This window comes from Triturus cristatus, chromosome 4_1, assembly GCF_964204655.1.
Source record: "Triturus cristatus chromosome 4_1, aTriCri1.1, whole genome shotgun sequence".
NCBI lineage: Eukaryota > Metazoa > Chordata > Amphibia > Caudata > Salamandridae > Triturus > Triturus cristatus.
This window is the reverse complement of record NC_140585.1, coordinates 973,759,605-973,780,457: the sequence shown is the minus strand read 5'-3', so window position 1 is coordinate 973,780,457 and position 20,853 is coordinate 973,759,605. Positions and strand designations below refer to the sequence as shown.

The 20,853-nt window shown below is 43.1% G+C and overlaps 1 protein-coding gene across 5 annotated transcripts in view; it reads right to left on the bottom strand.

Annotated features, from left to right (window-relative positions):
• The window catches only part of OSBPL8 (oxysterol binding protein like 8), a 939,874-nt gene that overhangs the window by 87,351 nt on the left and 831,670 nt on the right, over positions 1–20,853 (bottom strand). For all 5 annotated transcript variants that reach the window (XM_085653858.1, XM_085653857.1, XM_085653859.1 and 2 more), the window contains 2 exons: positions 18,247–18,345; positions 13,354–13,451 (listed from right to left, as the gene is read on the bottom strand). In XM_085653858.1, coding sequence (XP_085509984.1) covers positions 13,354–13,451; positions 18,247–18,345 — 197 coding nt within the window. The remainder of the gene's footprint in view (positions 1–13,353; positions 13,452–18,246; positions 18,346–20,853) is intronic.

Here is a 20,853-nt window from a genome sequence, read left to right as displayed (position 1 = left end):
CTAAGAAGGTCCCCCGGGATACCATCTTGGCCTGCTGCCTTCCTCGGGGTTAAGTTTCTTATGGCCACTTCTACCTCCGAAGGCACAAATGTATTCTCGAGCGTTGGTAAAGGGGGGGGGCCCGATTGGCTGGATCATAAAAAAGAGATTCAGTTGCATCTTGTCCACCGTATATTATTGAGAAATGGGAATACCATTGTTGGCTAGTAATATGATTAGCCAACAGTGGCCTATTATAATTTCTGGCCTTATTGATCAAATCCCAAAACAGTGAAGCATTTTTCATTGTATATGCATTTTTGAGATCCTGCCAATGCTGTTCCTCCCACTCTTTTTTTGCCCGCACTTGTTCCTTCGCGTACTCCCTCCTGGCTACTCTAACTAAAGGCTGGTTCTTTTCACGGAGGGCAACGGTTAACTCTCGTCTTTTAGCCCGGCATTTTGCAGAGTACCAGGGATTAATGGGTTTAGGGGTTTTGCATTAGAGCACAGGGTTACAATTGTTTACCAACTTCCTCAATAGCATTATTGTATATCTGGGGGAAAGGCGATTCCTGAGCAACCCCTGTTTCCATGGTTAGGTCCTCCAACTCTCTAATCAGCACATCAATATGCGTCTTAATCTTTGCCAATTTATCTGGGTGAGAGCCAACCTTATCCCATTTCAATCTTCGGTTGCCATCATAAGGAGTCACCTCCTTTGTTAGCTTCAATGGGGCTGCGTTTGGACCACCTTTTGAATTTCTCCACCCTAACGTCAAACATAGGGGATTGTGGTCACTGTCCTGCGAGGGGACCACCTCCATGTCAACTAGGTCACGCCACATAGTAACGTCCAGTAAGATATAATCAATTCAGGACGGGCTGCTGAGTCTATTAAACGTCATGGCCCCGTCTCGATCAGATGGTGATCTACCGTTTACTGCTCTTAGATTATAATCCACAGTAAAAGCGTTAATCTGTAATGCTTTAGCGGACCATTTTTTAATCGGGGGTAATAACAATGCTGGGATGGACCAGCTAGCATCGTCCTCTATACCCAGGGGGTCATCCTCACTTAGGGGTTCAAATTTACAGTTAAAATCCCCCCCCAAAAGTATGTTAGAATTTGAGGGGCAATTGGCTAATGCCTGTTCTTGAAAGTACAGGGCATTTTATCTCCCCCGGTCCCTCTAGCATAAATATTAAATAACTCAAACTTACTTCCCATCACCTGGCCTGGGAATGAAAGATGTTGAATGTCCCTGCAATCCGAATCATGAACAGAGATATTCCAGTTTAGATCTATTTTTATCCATATATGTAAACCCCCCGAGGGTCTGCCCTTACCACAACTGTAAGCGGGTACACAAAAGGTTGCGTATCCAGTTTTATATACTGGTGCTAAGCTCCAAGTTTCTTGGATCATACATATGTCGAATTTTTCAATAAAGTTGTTCCAATCAGGGAGAATCAATTTTTTTTCCAACCCAGCTATATTCCAGGATAACAGTCGGATAACATCTTTACCTCTAATGGGCGGAGCTGGAATAACTCCATTTTCATCAACCGATACCCCTGGGTTGGGTGCTTCAGAAAGTTCTCCCCCAATTAAAAGCCGATTAACGTCGCTACTACCCTCCACAGGTAGTGAGTGGGTAATAGCAAGGGGGCTAGTAGCAACCCTACTTTTCGAATCCAAAAGAACCCTATCACAAGTAGGGGGTTCGTCAACCTAATCGGGTATTTCAGTTATGTTCCCCTCTAATCTGACAGCACTTTGGCTGTCCCACATACCCTTCCTGTACTGTAATCTTCAATCACAGTCATCCATGCCCGAAAAAACATCAAACCTATTCCCTAGCTCCAAGGGAGTAAAAGACCTCAGGTGCTTCGTTCTCCAGTTGTCGTACCTTGGACCTCTAGGAGGTATCATGTTCCAACCTTGTGGATCGGAAGGCAAATTCTTGCCATATAATGCTGTGGGAATAGCTGGGTGAGTTCTAACAATATTCCTAGCTTGGGTTGGAGGGAACACCAGAGACCTGGGGTAAAAATAAGTCGAGGCTCGGGGGCTAATTTGGCTGTTACCATTACCTAGAGGCCAATTCAATATAAAATCAACCGCTTCTGGATCTCTAAAATTAATCAGGACTATATCTCCCTCGACATCTTTACTTCTACCACCAAGCCAAGGGAGACGTCTAACATACAATATCTCGCCATTAACGTTCCTGTTTATAGGTCTATATGTTCTTAACCAATGTATAATTTGAGTTTTCAGCTGATAAAAGTCTTCTCTCTTATTATCAGCCAATGCAGGGACCCCTGTCAAAACCACCACCAAGGGAACAGCTTCTGGAGGTAAATCAACCTGAGGCCCAAGGGCCCTTGGACCCCCATCCCAGCTGAGGCTACCCTGCTCCTGACATGTAATCCCCAGTGGTGCAATGGTAAGACCTTCCACAAGATCGCCATTGGGCTTACTAGTTAAATGTTCCAAAGTCGTTGGAGGGCCCTTTCTAGTACGGTCGAGTGCTAGGCGATCAGGGACCTGTGGTACATTTTTACTAGAATCGGGAATGTCCTGAAGAATATTACTAGTGGGTACTGTGACCTGAAGACTAGCCCCATTCGTTTGAGCCTTATCTACGGCAGTCATGTTTTTCAATGTGGATTCAATGTTCTCTAGCCTTTGCTCCAACCTCCTCAGATTATCAGTAATGGGCAATATAAGAGTGCTAAGAAAATCTCCCAGTTTAGTTAGGAGAGCAGTAGAAATAACAGGAGTCTGGGGAGAGTTATCAGCAGGCAAAACGGGCTTGGGGTTAATCACAGCTAAATCGGGGCCTACCGAGAGGGTACAAGTGGCCAAAATTGGCCTACTTTCTGGCTCAATTGCCTGACCAAAAGCCTTTTCAGTTATAGACTTTTTATGTTGGCCAAAATCAGAATATTTAATCCTAGGGATAACTGGGGCCGCCCCCTCCTTGCATCTTATTTTCCTAGGTGGAGGACCATGAATTTTCCCCTTAGCCGGTTTCTTGGCCTTTTTCCCAATTTGTTTCCCACGGCCTGGTAGCCGTGTATTGAGGACTTTACGGTTTTTTGTATCATTTAAAGGGAAAGAATCACTAATGACATGGACACTGGGAGCACAATTTGTAGGGGAACAATCACGTAATAGTAGCGGGACACTATCTTGGGAAAAAGGGGCATCACTGGTACCACAACTATCACAATCACCTGGAGGGGCCTGAGGGATAGGGGCCTCTAAGGCCCTACGTTTCATATTCTCAATTGAGCGTCGGCGCTCAGTTCTATGCTCGGCCATTGAAATACCCCTCTCATAGTCCACACAGATCTTCTTGAAGTAGCTATCTAGAGGGCCATTTGTCACGCACCCCAATTTATCCCCTAGCATTTTGTTCTCTAACAAGGCCATTACAATAGTGATATACCACGATACCTACAATGTCAGTGACCAGGCCCAGCCCTGCCTCGGTCGGCCTCGGAGGGCCTTAGAGGGCCCGCTCTTTGCCCGGTCTTCGCTCCGGGCTGCGACCCGCGCGCGTCCCGCTAGCGCGTACGGATTGAACCACGTGATATACCATCAAGAGGAAAAAGAAGGCGGGTCCGGGAAGAGTAACCAGGTGTGCTTGGAGATGTTGTAGGTGTGCACCCTGGTCCTCGCAGTCCCGTAAGTGTTGCCTCCTCGCCGCTACCCCTTGAAATCAGCAGTGCGTCCTCACAGGTCACAGGGCAGGAAACAGCAAACCCAGCGAAATCCCTCTACAGCTGGTTTAAATAAGCAAAGCCTCCGAGCGGCTCCCGCGAAGCGGGGGCCGCGAGGCGTGGAGAGGAAAAGGAAGGCGGGTCCGGGAAGAGTAACCAAGTGTGCTTGGAGATGTTGTAGGTGTGCACCCTGGTCCTCGCAGTCCCGTAAGTGTTGCCTCCTCGCCGCTACCCCTTGAAATCAGCAGTGCGTCCTCACAGGTCACAGGGCAGGAAACAGCAAACCCAGCGAAATCCCTCTACAGCTGGTTTAAATAAGCAAAGCCTCCGAGCGGCTCCCGCAAAGCGGGGGCCGCGAGGCGTGGAGAGGAAAAGGAAGGCGGGTCCGGGAAGAGTAACCAGGTGTGCTTGGAGATGTTGTAGGTGTGCACCCTGGTCCTCGCAGTCCCGTAAGTGTTGCCTCCTCGCCGCTACCCCTTGAAATCAGCAGTGCGTCCTCACAGGTCACAGGGCAGGAAACAGCAAACCCAGCGAAATCCCTCTACAGCTGGTTTAAATAAGCAAAGCCTCCGAGCGGCCCCCGCGAAGCAGGGGCCGCGAGGCGTGGAGAGGAAAAGGAAGGCGGTTCCGGGAAGAGTAACCAGGTGTGCTTGGAGATGTTGTAGGTGTGCACCCTGGTCCTCGCAGTCCCGCAAGTGTTGCCTCCTCGCCGCTACCCCTTGAAATCAGCAGTGCGTCCTCACAGGTCACAGGGCAGGAAACAGCAAACCCAGCGAAATCCCTCTACAGCTGGTTTAAATAAGCAAAGCCTCCGAGCGGCCCCCGCGAAGCGGGGGCCGCGAGGCGTGGAGAGGAAAAGGAAGGCGGGTCCGGGAAGAGTAACCAGGTGTGCTTGGAGATGTTGTAGGTGTGCACCCTGGTCCTCGCAGTCCCGTAAGTGTTGCCTTCTCGCCGCTACCCCTTGAAATCAGCAGTGCATCCTCACAGGTCACAGGGCAGGAAACAGCAAAACCCCTTTGCAATTAATCCAATCTTCAACAAGCATTTGCAATGCAATAGGTCTCGCATTAGGAAAGTTTGAGCTTTTTGTATTGTAAATTGACTAATTTTTTATTTGTGTGTTGGTATTGAAAATATTGAAATTACTAGCTTTCTCATGTACAATGTCAATAGTTTTAACTGTTGCAAATGTGACACCTATAGCATTTGTAATGCAATATGTGTTGTATTTACGTGACTTAGATGTATTGATATTACAAATCACAATGTCTTTTAATTTTTGCAAATAATTAATATTTAAATAAAAGTTAATGTAAATTATAATGGCAATCGTTTAAACTTTTGTTAATAACTCTTGTGAAGATTATGTTTAGTGTATTTAACTGCGCCTAAAATCCAAGAACAGAAGTTAAATATTATCATTTTTTTGTGCCATTTGTAATAAAGCCTAAATATTGAGAGAACATATTCGAGCCAGTTGTTGTTGAATGGTAGTACAGATTGATACTGTGGTGGCGGTGAGTGATGTTGTGGTGGTGGTGTCGAGTGATGCTGTGGCGTTAATTGATGCTGTGGTAGCGCATAGTGATGTAGTGGTGCCCTTGAGTGATGCTGTGGTGGTGCGATAGATAGATAGATAGAGTGCAATAGTCCGATAGATAGATAGATAGATAGATAAGATAGATAGATAGAGAGTGAGGGCGATAGATAGAGTGTAATTATGTAGAATATAATTATGTGGCACTGAGTGGTTTTGTGTGGAGTGTATGTTGATTTTAGTGGCGTGTAATTATGTGGCATTGAGTGTTATTTTGAGTGTATCTTGCATTGTTTGCATTGTAATTAATTGGCACTGAGTGTTATTTGGAGTGCATGTGGCATTGAGTGTAGTGTAATTATGTGGTGTGTAATTATGTGGCGCTGAGTGGTATTTGAAGTGTATGTGGCATTGAGCGCTGTGTAATTATGTGGTGTGTAACTATGTGGCACTGATTGGTTTTTGGAGTGTCTGTTGTATTGAGTGCATTGTAGTTATGTGGCATGTAGTTATGTGGCATGTAGTTATGTGGCATGTAGTTATGTGGCATGTAATTATGTGGCTCTGAGTGGCATTCGGAGTGTATGTTGCCTTGCCTTGTACTTCTATGGTTCCTTAAACCCTTAGAGGCAATTCTTTTATTTTAACTAAAAGGATGGTAGTTAAATGGTGTTTACGGCAGGATGGTCGTTAAATGGTGGCTACGGAGAAGCTGTGTGCTGAAAGGCAAAGAGAACACGGGCATGAAAGTGAAAGCGAGGATGAAAATGGAATGAGTGTGGCAGGATGTTAGTTAAATGGTGGTTACGGGGAAGCTGAGTGCTGAAAGGCAAAGAGAACACGGGCCAAAGCTGGAAGAAAACACGAGATGCGAGAGGCATGTGTGTGTGGCAAACACTGGTGGGGCTCAGAGCATTCTGTTGCTGCCTTGATGCCTGTGTGTGTGAGCAGTGGGGCTGTGTGTGTGTGAAGTGCCTAAAGTTCCAAGAAAACATATGGTTATTTAAATCCTTAGATGCAGAATTAATGGAGCTAATGTTATCGACCTTAGAAGGATGAAAAGGGAATGAGCGGGGCATATGTTAACTTTGTAAGCGCAGAAAGCGTGCAGGGCAAACTTATTATTTTGGTTGTTTGAGACTCAGATCTGGGCAAAGCTGCAAGAAAACACGGAGGGGGGAGGGCGGGCTGTGTGCTGAAAGGCAAAGAGAACAAGGGCATGAAAGTGAAATCGATGGATGGCAATGCGGCCGTAAGACTAGCCCTGTGGTGGGGGAGGGACAGTTGTGAGAGGCGCCATGAGGAAACAATCTCTCGGCATGCTGTGGCGGGGCGGGGGAGCACATTCCAGGCGGGGGAGCGGACCCTTTGAAGTATGATGCCGAGGCTGTGGCTACACGTGCACGCGCCAGTGGGCTGAAGCGCTTCCCCAAACGGATTGCATGGCGGCACGATGCACGTGATTGTGCGCGTGCTCGCCATGCAATCCACTTTTGGGAGCACTTTGAAATGCCCCTCTTACTAGAGTCTCGCATAGCGATTGCGTAAACGCAATAGCTAGGCGAGACCTAAAAATGAAATGGATGGAAAGAGGTACTAGCCATATTGCCTTTCTCTTGCCGTACAACAAGAACTTGGTTTAATAAGCAGAAACAGTAATGTTAAGGACAGGAAGCTGGATACAATGCCAAAGTAGTAAAAATAAAAATTTAAAAAGGGCAAAAATGCGAAAATAACGTTGACTTGTAAATTTTATTTAAACAAAGTAGAACATAAATTTAAACTGGTAATACTTTCAAAATGCAGCTATTTCCAATGGCAAACTAGGAGTGAACATTCATCCATCGTTGCAGGCCTTTTTCAGACTTGGAGTAGGCTTCCAGTCTATATTAATGCCACAATGACAGTGTGCCACGGCTGTATAATTAAGCGCTGGAAAGAACTACCAATAACCCCTCCCTCCCCTATAATAACAAGGGGAGAGTAATTACAGGCATTTATTAACCTTAAGGTAAGAGCAAGAAGGCTACTACTAGTCTTTTCCCCACCCCATCACATTTAATTAAATTCACCTCACACTGGGGGCGAAGGAAAATTGCTCATCTTTATACTCGCAACAGGTCTCTTCTGAAACCGTCCTGGTGGCTACCCTGTGACAATCTCTCCCCTTCTTTGTCAGGGGTGACTCTTGCCGCCGGGTGGGGGAGGTGCAGGGGGTTTGGGCGCCGCCCACCAGTAGAAGCCACACTGGAGTAGCAGGGAAGTGTGGCAGTCACAGAATACTTTGCCCATGGCCATCAAAGAGTAAAGGTTTCTAGCTGGCCAACTTCCTTCCCTCCCATGGAGGGTGCTGATTTATGTTTGTTCCTGTTCCAAAAGGAGTTTGCTTGCAATAATGAAGAGAGCGATCAGAGGTAGTCGGATGGAAGATCACAGCACAGTGGCTGCCTGTTATAAAACTTTGGAGGTTTGTGTGTGGGGGTGGGGGATTGTTTTGAGTAGGGTATGTAATTATTAAAGGCAAGAAGAGTGGAATCCGTTTTACAGCCAAGGACTGTAAGCTGTGTCAGTGATATTGAGCAGGTTGGTAGTGCTAAATGAAACAAAGGTCTACTACGGAGTCAGTTTTCAATTTTCTTATGTGTTGACTGAGAAATGGGGGAAAGCATGGGATTCCTAGTGGTTACATCATATTTATTTAGCCAGCATATGCATGGCTTCCATTTTTTAACTTGTTTTTTGTATAACCCTAAAGACAACTAGATTACACGTTGAGAGAGAGGAAGGCCTTGAACAGATTATTTTAAGGCCCTCCTGCAACTGAGAAATGGTATGGTCAGTCTTAAATTATCTAGTAGATCTTCCAAAGCTTAGCGGCATTGCGTGTACGAAAAGTTTTTGTGTCACATTTTGACTTTTTAGCTTTTAGGGCTTCTAAAATGTCAGAAGATGTGCCCATAGAGCTTTGCATGCCTTGACAAAAAACGACAAGGGTTGCCTGCCAACATACCAGTGTTGCTACACTGTCATTGTATAGCTTTATTTCAAGTTTTCACCCTATATATGGCAGCGAAGCTCAATCAGCACAGGTGTGATGAAATTGTTCTTTTTGGTCCAGAGAATGTCATTTCTACTCTCTTGATGAGAGAATATCCGAGCTTACACCACTTGTTTGAGGTCTTTGAATGAAAGGGTTAATTTGCTTTAAACTGTGCAACTGGGGTTGTGTCGATTCGACTTTTTGAAAACATAGTTCTAAAGGTTCTATAGGTCAGGCTTGTGTCCATGGCGAGCACTAGACACTTTGATACTGATAATTCTTTGAGTAATTCCTGCAGGTCGAGTCTTTGACACACGTATAAATCACTTGTGTAAAGTCTCCAGTATACAGTGACATGAATAATATGCCCATTGAGTTTTGTTTCATTGAAAATGAAGTCATCTAATTTTTAAGCTTGTGACAAAGATCTCAACTTCCGAATGTCATCTGGCTCATCACTCTTAAGTAAAGGTGGGTGTCACCTGCTCATTCCAGAATGGCTATTTCCGCATTTCGTTTTATAGATTGCAGTGTCAATCCCCAAGGCTCCTTCCTTGACTGCAAGAGTGTGAGATCTCCAAGCACCTATTTGTACTAATTGTTCGTTACCGCTAGCATAAACATTTCACATATATCTTTTGATCTATAGTCACACAGACAGGATGAGTGCCTCATGTTCGACACCAGAAGGCAGACTTTGCCCTTTGTTGATCACGTGCTGATCCTCCTCCACTACAGGGGGAGTGGCTGTCTCGGAGAGGCATTTAGGAGTGCACGGCCAAACTCTGCTGAAGTTATATATTCATGTAGTCATGCATTTTTGCAGTTGGTCAGAAGCTATTTCTCAGTTATTTTTCTCAACAATGCCAGTGTGGGTCTGGCATGAGGTTCAATAACATTTCAGGCTCCATATCTGATGTCTTTAAAGGTGGCAGAAAAGATAGCACATTTATTTTTCCATTTTGCCAGCAAGTCTTCTGTGAAATTACATAGTTTGATTTGAGAGAGAGTTTTCAGTATTGTGTCAATGTCACTTTAAATGTGTATCAACCTCGAGTGTGACCTCAGAGGCTTATCAAGGCCTTAGATCCAGGCTTAATGTTTGAGATATTCATGATTTTTTCAGCAAATAAGTTGGATATGCTCAGATTGTGTTATGTTATTTATAATTTATAAAGTGCTCGTTCATCAAGGTTTCTTCACCCTGTAGAAGATATAACACAGACATACAATTAGGGTTTTATAGATTACACTGATTGGTTAAATTGGAAAGTCTTAAGTGCCTAAAGGGAAAATGACAAAGAGGGAGTGGAGCGAAGGTGAACGAGAGGTTTGTTTCATCCCTTCAATAATGAACACTATCCAATACAGCTACTGTATTGAACTCTTAAGAAAAACACCAAATGTGAAGCCAAAAATAGAACCCTACACAGACTGGGCTTTTCACTGAACTTCGAGAAACCCTCCCCAATACTGGAGCAATAAAAGATTTTTCCAGGTGCCAGACTCAATTCCAGAGACACCTTTACCAGAGGAGAACAATATCGGACAGCGGGAACAGGTTGCTCCACATGAGAGAAATCCAGGAAGGGGCACAGAACCATTGGTCACAGGCAACGGGAGATTGGGAGGATCTAGTGGCTATTCAGAATGTATGGAAGTAAATCGCAAGGTGGAACTTAAGCAATATAGAAGTGAGAAAACCTTTCGTACAATCAACTCTGTGACCATGCTCACAGATGAATCCCACACAGGATGGAAGGCAAATACAGGGAACCAGAACATCAAGGGCCTGTGGAATCCAAGGGAAACAGTACAGCACATACGTGTTTTGAAACTGTAGAGAGTTTTCCTGGCACTAAAGGCTTTCCAAGCAAAAGTTAAGGGGAATTCTAGTACAAATCTAGACTGAACACACAAACACAATATCTTTTACCTTAACAAGAGGGGGCGGGGGTCATATACACTACCCAAGTTAGCCCAGAACATAGTTCAGTGACAACAAATAAGGTTTACTGGACACTAGAACATATCACACTAGGGTTATCAGATATCCAACATAACTAATAGACAAGCATCTCATCAGCACATTCCACAAGTACCACCCATCAGCCATAGTGGGATATAAAAGGGGCATGTGGAAAGAACTTTCATCAACGCAGCAGTCATTGAAAGATTCCCAAAAGGAGCAAAACTTGCTGCACACAAAATCAAAGGAACCCGTCAAGCCAATACATGAACCAGGATTGAAATGTTTAATGCTAAAAACAGTGAACTTAATCCCCATCACAATGCTATGCACAGTCAGCAAGGTACAATGCTTAGGAAGCTGGAACATTACTTGTAAATCACACAGCAAGATGGATACTAAGGGTCACGGTGACTCTGACACATACATTCTATAGACCGTGGTGTCTCTTCTGTGAGGCATGGTAATCTTTAAGTGGGAGCAGAGAGTGGCACCTTCTCAACCAGGTAATGAATGGGTCATATAAACATGCTATGAATTTACTACAGATTACTGCAACTAGTTTATAAACTGCCTTGCTATATATTAAGTTGGGGGTGTTCACATGACTCTTTTATATGTTTAGTTTATGTATACTATACTTTATAGTACTTAATATACTGCTGCAGTAGGTAAACATAGGGATATGTTCTGAGTTTCAAGTATGGATTTAATTTCCTACAGTGCACAGGCAGTGCGTACAGAAGCTAAAAATGAACCCACATGCCTGAACAATTTTTGTTCCTAACTTTCTCAATTGTATTGCCAACTTGTAATTATCTGCCACATCTTTGAAAGTCCAAGTGTCTCTAGAAAGAATTAAAAAAGATACATTCCTTTAGAGCAGATTCAAAAACTGGTTCTTTCTACAGGTTTACATCCATAGACAGCCTGCTATTGCAAAAAATCTCCACCTGCTATATTACTAAAACCCTGCATAAACAAGTGACCTCGACTTAAACTTTCAATTTTCCCTCCCTTATTTATTTTGAATGCACCCTTCCTTTTCATTTACTTTTTGCATGCCTCCTGTGTATATGAATTAGTCTAATCACGTCTGCCTTATTCTTTTTTTGAAACCATATCCATGCAACCTAACAATATAAAAAGAGCTACTTACCTATAACTGGGGTTCTCCAGCGTTGCTAATCGTTTTTGGATTCACATGCATGAATCATTCCCTGTGATTGAAGAGGGAGTCCCTCTATGACTTTATAACAGCAGAAAACGGCACTGACAGCTGAAAAGGCTATTGGCAATATCCACTTTGTTAGCACATTTATCTCATTCTAAACACACTAAACCTCGGTCAATTAGGTGAGAGACTCTGACTCATCTATCCCAAAGGTCTTCAACACCTCAGATTTCTTAGCACAAGAGCATAAATATAAAACTTTACCCACAATGCACGAGGTGAGCCTCCATTTGGGGAGGAGGAGGGTGGACCGCATGTAAATCTAGGAAAATACCAATGCTGGAGAACCACAATCACAAGTAAATAATTCGTTTTTTTCTCCAGCATTAGATCTTTCATAGATTCCCATGCATGAATCAGAAACGTAAGCAGTGTTACCATTACAATGTATCATGTAAATCAGGTGAGGAGGGTGGGACAGAATAAACAGACTCACATCATTTGAACAAATGATGGAGAACTGCCTGTCCCACCACCTTATCTCTGTATAGATCTGCTCCCAGGCAATAGTGTCTCATGAAGATGCATTTGCTCCTCTATGTTGGTACATGGCAAATTTCTATCAACGGCGTCCTGCACAAAGCGCTATTGAAGCAGCCACGCGAAATAGGCTTTAACTCTGTGTGTAAAACGTTTTTCTGCTTTCTTGTGATAGAAAGTTATTTCTCTTACACAGTGTAGAGAAGAACACTAGAAGCTGATTGGATTTTATAATTTGCTTAGTTCTATCTTGATAGAATCCGAGACATCATCTAATTGTCAATGGGTGCAGAGTTCTTTCAGTTGAACTTGGTAGAGTTTGTAAGAATGTTTTTAGGATTACCAGTTCATAGAGGTGAAATTCAGTAGGTACTTTAGGTATGAACTAGTAGTTAGTCCATAGCATGATCTATTCTTTTGAGAACCGTTGGAATGGCTCTGTGATGGTAAAGTCCCTAGTGCCCTGTAATCTTCACTAAATGCACCTCTATCTACAGATATCATTAAATTTGTTTTAATATATTATACATGCAAATGACATCCACATTCTTGTTGGAGTAAACAAAGATTAGAATGGACCTCACTTTCTACTTGATATTTTGTGAATATCTAAGTAGGGTGATTCTTTCAGCGCAGAGGTCCTAGTTTTCTGCTGCATGGATAATAGCCCCTATAGGGCTATTATCCATGCAGCAGAAAACTAGGTCCTTCCTCTAAGGAATTCTGCCGTAGTCCAACCAAAAGAGTAAGAAATCTGGGGTTCGCTATCATTAACAGTCTTTCACATCTCTCTGCATTAGGAGCGGTGATAATTGCCTGTTTCTTCCAACTCAAAATGTGTTGAGAAATTTTAACATACCTATTTGTTTCAAAAGCCCATGAATAATAAAGCCCATTTATACCAGATTGGCAAATTTAAACTTTATATACCATGAAGACGTTTATGAAATATGGGTGTTAATTACCACCTTGTAGAAAACTAGTAGGTCTAAAGTAAGTCTATAATGTTTGTATATGGTTATGTCTTCTACCTTGCCAACTAATAAAAACATTTAAACCATAAAGTAGGTCTATAGATGTAGGAGACATCTCAGTGATTGAAGCCACATTTGGAAGTCATTTCTATCAGCAGAACATAACTGTTCCACTGCTTTCCATTTAAAAAGGACTTCACAGTTTTGCTGTTTCAAAACTAGGAAAGTATCCCACTGTCGCAGATCACTTTTTTCATTTGCCTGAATGTCGAAGTCATTCACACTGCACAGTGTAGGCTATGAAATTAAACAAATGAATTAAACAAACCCATTATCAGATCATAGTAGTGGAAAATGCTAAATTAAAACACAGACAAACTAACAGTTGGTTAGGGATATACTAACCTTAAGTTTGAATTCAATAACTGCACTGTATCCAGTTTTTTCACAGGTAATGCTAACAGCTCCTCCAAGCTCTAGAGTCATTGTACCATACAAAATTCCTGCAAAACAGTGTGGAATTTGTGAAAGCAGACCTTTCAAAAAGCACATCCCTTTGAATTTACATTAACCTACAGTTTGTTGTAAGACAGTCTTGCTTATTACTATCTCACTGTTTATACCGGATACAAAACTATGACTTATTTCCATATGCAACAGGTATACAAATTGGTCTGTCAATGATACTAACTTATGAACTACCCTAGCAGAGTTTTTTTTAATAGGGAACAGAGTGAAACAGTAGTATTAATGGCCTTGCAAATACTCAAACCCACCCACCAAAGGCCATAACCCAACCTCTGAATGTATGCTTTACCATCTTGACAATAACTTCCCAATAAAACAGGAATAGCAAAACTGCAAAATGACTATAATCTAAGAGTTAGGAAAAGCAAAAAAATAGTTACATAAAAAACATAATGAAAGGAGGGCACGTTTTCAGTTGGGTACAACTTTCGCCCTAACTGCCAGCCCTTAGTGCAGTTACCTGAATGAAGATTCACAGGAAGGTAACACAAGAATAGGCAAGGCCAGCATGCCTGACGTGCATGTATGCAACACACACAGAAATGAGAACAGAGATGCACCATTATTTTACACATGTAGAATTGTAAAAAGAGATTATTAGTAGAGGAACTACTGGCAATGTGTACCACTCAGCACTATGCAATGTCCCTGTATTGATCACATGAAGAAAGGTTACATCGAGAGAGAGGACATCTACCTTAAGAAATTTCCAGAAAGAAGAAAAACAGAGCAGGACATAAAGCAACAGTGCTTTTATTTGATAGTTTGTGGCAAAAATGGGGAAAAAGCATGAGAATGTGATTACGTAGTGAGGTATGAGGAACATTCAGTAATAATAGGAAAGTGTGAGAAGTTGGCCTGGTATATGCTGACCACTAATTAAAGTAGGCACCTTGTACCAGTCCAAACAACCCTTATTGATGATTAGGTTAAAGACAACCTTTATTGAAAGCTATCCTAGTGGTAGCTATGGAGAGCAGCCTTGAGGCTAAGTCTCGAAGGAATGTAAAGCAGCTTGTTTTACCAGTATATAACCTCCTGAATGACCAAATGAAAGGAGAACCACACAAGGAAAATATAAAATATATGTATTTATTACTAAGCACTCTCTACTAACCTCTTATGAGATTAGAGAACAAAGCACACAATATTAAATCACTAGAACGACAGTAAATAGCACAATACACAGTGGGCTCCAGGGGGAGACCAAACCATATACTAAAAGTGGTATAACAACCACAACTTGACTAGACAATGCCTAGAGCACGTAGAATCGCTAGGAACCACCCAAGGTAGTGCACAGGGGACCCACAGAGAACGGGTGCAGTGTGAGAACAGAGACGCGAGTTCCGTACAACTTTGAGAAAGTCGCGGTTTGAATTTTAAAGATTAAGGACACTTCGGAGTGGAAGCAAACCCAGCTAACCATAGAAGGTTCTAAGGCCAGCACCTTGAGAGTACCGAGATACCCATGTTACCTATCCCAGAGGAGCAGGGTGCATAGGGTCAAGTGATGTCAAAAACCTTCGTAGTTTTCAATGGCGTGATGCAGAAAAGTGCTGCTGCCGTGGAGATGAAGTGTCCGGTGTGATCCAAGCCTGGATAGGAGCTGGGAAGAACCTGAAAGCAGAGGGGACAGAGTCTGGGTCACTTCAGAGTGACCAGGGGCACGATAGACCAATGTCCACCGATGTTGGGTGTTTCAGGTGTCTCAAAGTCCGGAGGTGAGCTGTCCCACGAAGGATGTCGAGTGCTGGGGGGGTCAGTGTCCGGATTGAACACCAACAAGCCTTGGCATCTGCAACCCACGCGGTCAGAGGAAAGATGCTTCGGGGAGAACCAGCAAGGTCCTGGGGACTCTCCATGCTATGGGGAGTCAGGGCATGTCTGGAGCAACCAGGAAAGCCCACGGAAATTTAAAGTTACCTTTTCAGGGACCCACAGGTCGATGGACCAAGGATCGCAAAGGGACCTCGAGCTGAAATCACAAAATACCAGCCCACGGAACACTCGTGCAGTGTAGGCCGGAAATCTTTGGTGGAATTACTGCTCGGGGTTAGGAGTACAAGTAGCCCAAAGCACAGCCTCAGGGGTCGCCAAAAAGCAGATGCTGCTGCAAATGTACGCTGTGCACAGGGGTTCGGATTGCATGGTTCCCACGAGGGATACAGGCCTCAGAATCGCTGAGAGCACAGATCAACCTCAGAGACCTTGGGAACCCACCTCCTGTGTTGCAGAAATCTTCGGAGTCCTCAGGAGCTCGGGAGATGCAAACCGGTCAGATGCGTTTCAGGTGCCTGCCTTGCAGGGGAGTAACTCCTTTACTCCAAGGGAGATTTCTTCAGTCATCCAGCGCCGTGCAGATCGCCGAAGTACTTGGTTTCTGTAGCAGAGTTTAGTCCAGGTAAAATTTAAAGTCCTGTAGTCAGGGGTTCCTATTTTATACCCAAGGAAGGGGTAGGACATACTCTGGGGACCCACCTATCGGAGGGTCAGGACAGAGGGGTGGCTACACCTATGTCCTTTGTCCAGTTTCGCGCCAGAGCAGGCGCAACTGGCTCATGCAACCGGTTTGAGCTGGACTATGCACAGGGACACCATATGTGCCTACAGTGCAGACATCAAAGCACTCTGAGTGCACCCACCCAGCCCCAATACACTAAAGCCTGTCTGGGAGGTGGTCACACCTCCCTGTGACAGGAAGCCTATTGTCAAGCCTTCCCCTGCTCGAGCTTGGCTCGTGTCTGTGGCTGGCAGCATCCATTTTGTGATGCCAGGGTCGAGAAGGCAAGTACTGGGTAGCCCGGTATGTCACATTTGCCCCTCTAGGAGGGTGGAATCATACCTCCCCCGCCAGTTACTGGCGGGGAGGTATGATCCCAAGGTGTTTGACACCAAAACGACATGATTCCATGCAGCCGTTTTAAAGTTAGCATTCACCGCGAGGTTATAATGCACTTAAGTATATATGGTTAGCTGCATCACAAACAACCCCGGAATATAGGTTCCGAAGGCTGCAGAGGGGCTCTGCTCATGCAGGTGCACCCTCTCAGATAAAACCCAGCACCCTGCCGTCAGGATTGATAAGGCCTGCCATAGGTGTGACTGATAGGTTTATATGTGCAGTGATATAGGATAGATATAGTGAACCTATATCCAAGTAAGGGGTGCATGCACTACCTTACATAGGCTGCTGTAGCAGACCTGTGGTGTCATTTTGAATGGTCTCCCAGGGGTGGCATAATACATGCTGCAGCCCCCGAGAGGCCTCTGGGGTACCTATGCCCTGGGTACATAGTATACCATATACTAGGGACTTATAAGGGTACCCCAGAATCCAATCTGGAGTGTACCTAAAGTACATTCACTCAATTTAGAGGAGAAAGCAGCTCGACTGGGGTCCTGGATAACAGGATCCCCGTCAGACTAAGTCGAAAACAGTGTCACATCAGCAAAAAGTGGGGGTAACTATAAGAAGCAGATCCTACTCTCCTACAGAAAGCATATGATAAATTATGTAGAGCACTAAGAAAGCGTACAAGGGATGGGATACACTGAAGGAAGAGCAACAGTGAGCTAACAGCAGGTAAGATCACATCCATTTTTATTAGAGTTTACAAAGAGAGAAGTCAGGGAATCCAACGCAAGAGGACAGGAGAGGTAGGAAGAAATACAATGAGCTTGAGAGATGGTAAAAATAGAGAACCGAAGAAGAGAATAGAAGTTAGACGTGAGCAGGATAGTGTATAGGTGTGATGTGTACGATGAGAGGAAAGCAAAATGAGGACCAGAGCCCAAAATACTAAAAGAAAGCAGCAAAGAGATTAACAAGGAAGAAAAGCAGCAAAACTCTGAAGTGTAGAGATTAGGTTAACCCTGGTCTACAAGGGCCTGCCTGATGTAATGGAAGTTAAGTAGAAAACCTAACCTCGAAGTAGCTCAAATGGAGCCACCTTACATGGCTGCATTGACTTAGAAATAAAAATTACCATAATCTCAGGAACATGTCATTTTCACAATTTTATGAGTGTGTTTATAAATCAGACACCATGCTTCGCAAATAAGACTGGACCTCAAAAGCCCTAACTATGAAAAACAAACACAAATCGTGTCTAACACGTGTGAAACGTACTCCATACTTTACAAACCCAATAATGTGTTTCAAAATCTTGAATTGTCTCTTTCAGACCATACACATACTTGAATAAATATTCTAAGAAATTAAGGCCGACTAGTTCACTAAAGAAATGCAGAAAATAACAGCCCAGTGTTTAACACATTTCATATGATGCGTTCTAATCAGTTCAACATTAAAGGAGTATTCATCAGATAAGGTTTTGCCTAGATAGCAGATATGTCAATATGGTCATGAATGTGTCTTTTGGCTCCTGAATAATGAAATCAGACTTCATGATTAAATAAAAGTAATACCATATTGTGTATTAGAACTATGCTATTGGCCGCTCTACAACTCAATTACCTAAGCTTGGATAAGAATGCTTAAGTTGGCACCAAATGTTACAATGTTGATGACATTGTCTTGGAAGTAAATCTGAGTAAAAACCAATACTAAAACGAGTTCTAAATCGATAAAACCATATTACTATTATGAAATGACATTGCAAAAGACTAAAAAAAACACACACATACTAAATAACTTCACATCACGCATTGTTGATATTTTGGTTGCAAGTCATCACTTAGTGCTAGAGCTGTGGATAGCAACTAAAAACTGAATGAAGCCAAACATACACCCTGATATTTGTTTACCTTTACAGTGAGCATATGGCATGGTCATCACATAATCTTCTCCTCTATTTAGGAATGTGAGTCGACCCTCACCTTCCAGAATGGCAGAGAGTGAGTTACCTAAAACAAAGAGGTTCAAACAATTATAATTTTACTAATTATCAGTGGAAAAACCCAGACAAGACTTCCTATCGGTGAATGTTCCCATGTGCACTATTAGTAGTCTTGCCATAGTATAGAGAAACAGTACAGAAATGAAGTTGAGGGCAGAAATATCCTGAAAGTTGATTAACCATACCCAGAGTCCACATTTAAGAAGCTCCTCATTTGGAATGTTCCTCATTAAATTGCTTGCACTTTATGCTTCATTGAAGATGTGCTTGACCTACATACTGAGCTATCTGTGTATACCCATGTATAACTGATAGCTCAGATATGCAAAAGGAAAATGTGAAGCGCCTGTATAGTTATGTGTACACTCAACATACTTTGGCTTCTATCACTCAGGGATGATTAGTTCAACATAGATTTCCTGACAAACAGTCACAATGAGCACCCCCCCCACCCCGGAATAAATAAATATATATAAATATATATCATCATCACTAAACCTTATTCGGTTGCGAGACCATAAAAGTACAATACATAGACATTACACAGCACTAGTTTAAATACATATATAAACATTTAAAACGTTACGCAAGTAGACACAGCAAATAATCAGTACCACTTAATCTTCGTATATCACAATTTATAAAAGTAACATATTGCTGCCTGCTATTCAGTTCACGATGTCCAAAAGATACAGCTAACTTTGTAAAATTATTATATAAAAGGCAAGGGAGAGCTATTTACATTTAAAATGGGATGTAGTCAATGGGACATAAAAATAACAGTATCAAAAAATTCCTTCACCATCATGGTCTGGATATCTCAAGGACAAATAGGGGCTTGTGTCAGGGCCTTCCTTCCAATCCACCAAGAATGGCCCAGGAACTTTGCAATTGCACACAACACTAACAATGGTCTTGTGTCAAATTTTCGTATGTGCAAAGCTACTCTAAAATAACGAGTTCCAAGTTGTCTGCAAACAGCAATTAGCCATTTGCCCCTTGGTTTTGTGTATGCAGTGTAAGCAAAGAGAACATGGCCTATTGGTTCGGTCAAGGCAGGTCAGCAAGGGCAACCTTTGGGTTGGGCATCATTACATAGCCAAGCATTTGTAAATGCTTTAACTGGCAGACTACCGTGCCTAAATTGTATGTAGAGCTTCCTGTCAGCCAGCACCTTGATGAGATCGAGATAGCTTTCTAATGAGCGACGAATCTTGAAGTCTCTAAATTCTTCGATCAATCTGCCCTGTTTACTATTGATACGAACATTCTGCTCAACCCAATCCCACTACAATATTTTGATTTGTTTTTTAGTATAAATTGGTGGGCAATTAATGCTATGACCTGGTAGCCCAATACTCGATACAAGGTTTCTAATGTGCTTAATCCAGCCAGTTTTATTAGTGCAATCTAAAACACAAACCTTATTAAATGCTGCTGCATATGATGACAGTTCTGGGGTGGTGACAAGCCTCTGCCAAAATAGGAGGGGGCGGAGCTTCGCTAGATCATTAATTGGTTTAATTCCCATATCGAGCTTAAGTGGGCAAAGTGGAGTTTCCTAAGAAACTTGTTCTCAGATGCTGTGAGGATTGGAGTGGATGATGGATTCAACCCAGAACTGTGACTGGCAGTGAGTGCCGCATAAAGTTTCAGCGCTCTGTCCATCATCACTTTGTGTTTGCTTCGTTTGCCCCAGGTTCGCAGGGTATGCCCATACGTGGGTCCCTTGCTCACTTTGCCCCTCAATTCAACCGAGCCTGGCTGATGAGGTGTTACCCCGAAACGGTCCCAGCATGCTTGCTTCCGGTTCAGGGAAGACCTGGCTTGGCAGTTCGGGCTGGACTATTCCCATGAGACACAGGGTCAAGACTGATTTGCATATAGCTGGGTCGGAACTGAGGTGGTGAAGTGAGCTAAAGAACAATGATGAATTCAACCCAGATCTGAGACTGGGGGATGAGCGTCTGAAAAGGTAGAGTGCTCTGCCATCATCTCTTTGTGTATGAATAGTGAGCTAACTATAACTTACACTCCTGCAATGCACTACATATGATCTCACTCATGACATGGCCAGTGATGTCACTCATGACATCTCAAATGACATCGCTGATGACATCATCCTACAAATTAAACTTTTTTTAAAAAAAGAAGACAATACAGTTTAAAGACATACATCACAGAGCAAACTAAGCTTATGAACTATTACACTCACTTATCACTTAAGAGACAGTTCTCAGCGTATAATCCTGCCTCTTCTCAACCTCTACACTAAACACTAATGACCAGAGTCAAAGGTTCAGCCGTTTAGGTTAGTCTATTGCAAACCACAACACCATTCGTGAACCTGTAAAGAGGTTTTAGTGCAAATGTCTTATTTACAAAAAACACTACCAAATACAGCCAGTAGAGAGGTCTTAGTTGACAGGACACTGTGTTGCAACCCACTAGTCAAATGATCTTGGACAAAAGTGTGAGCAGTGAAGTGAGTCTGTTGTAAATCTCTACTACACTG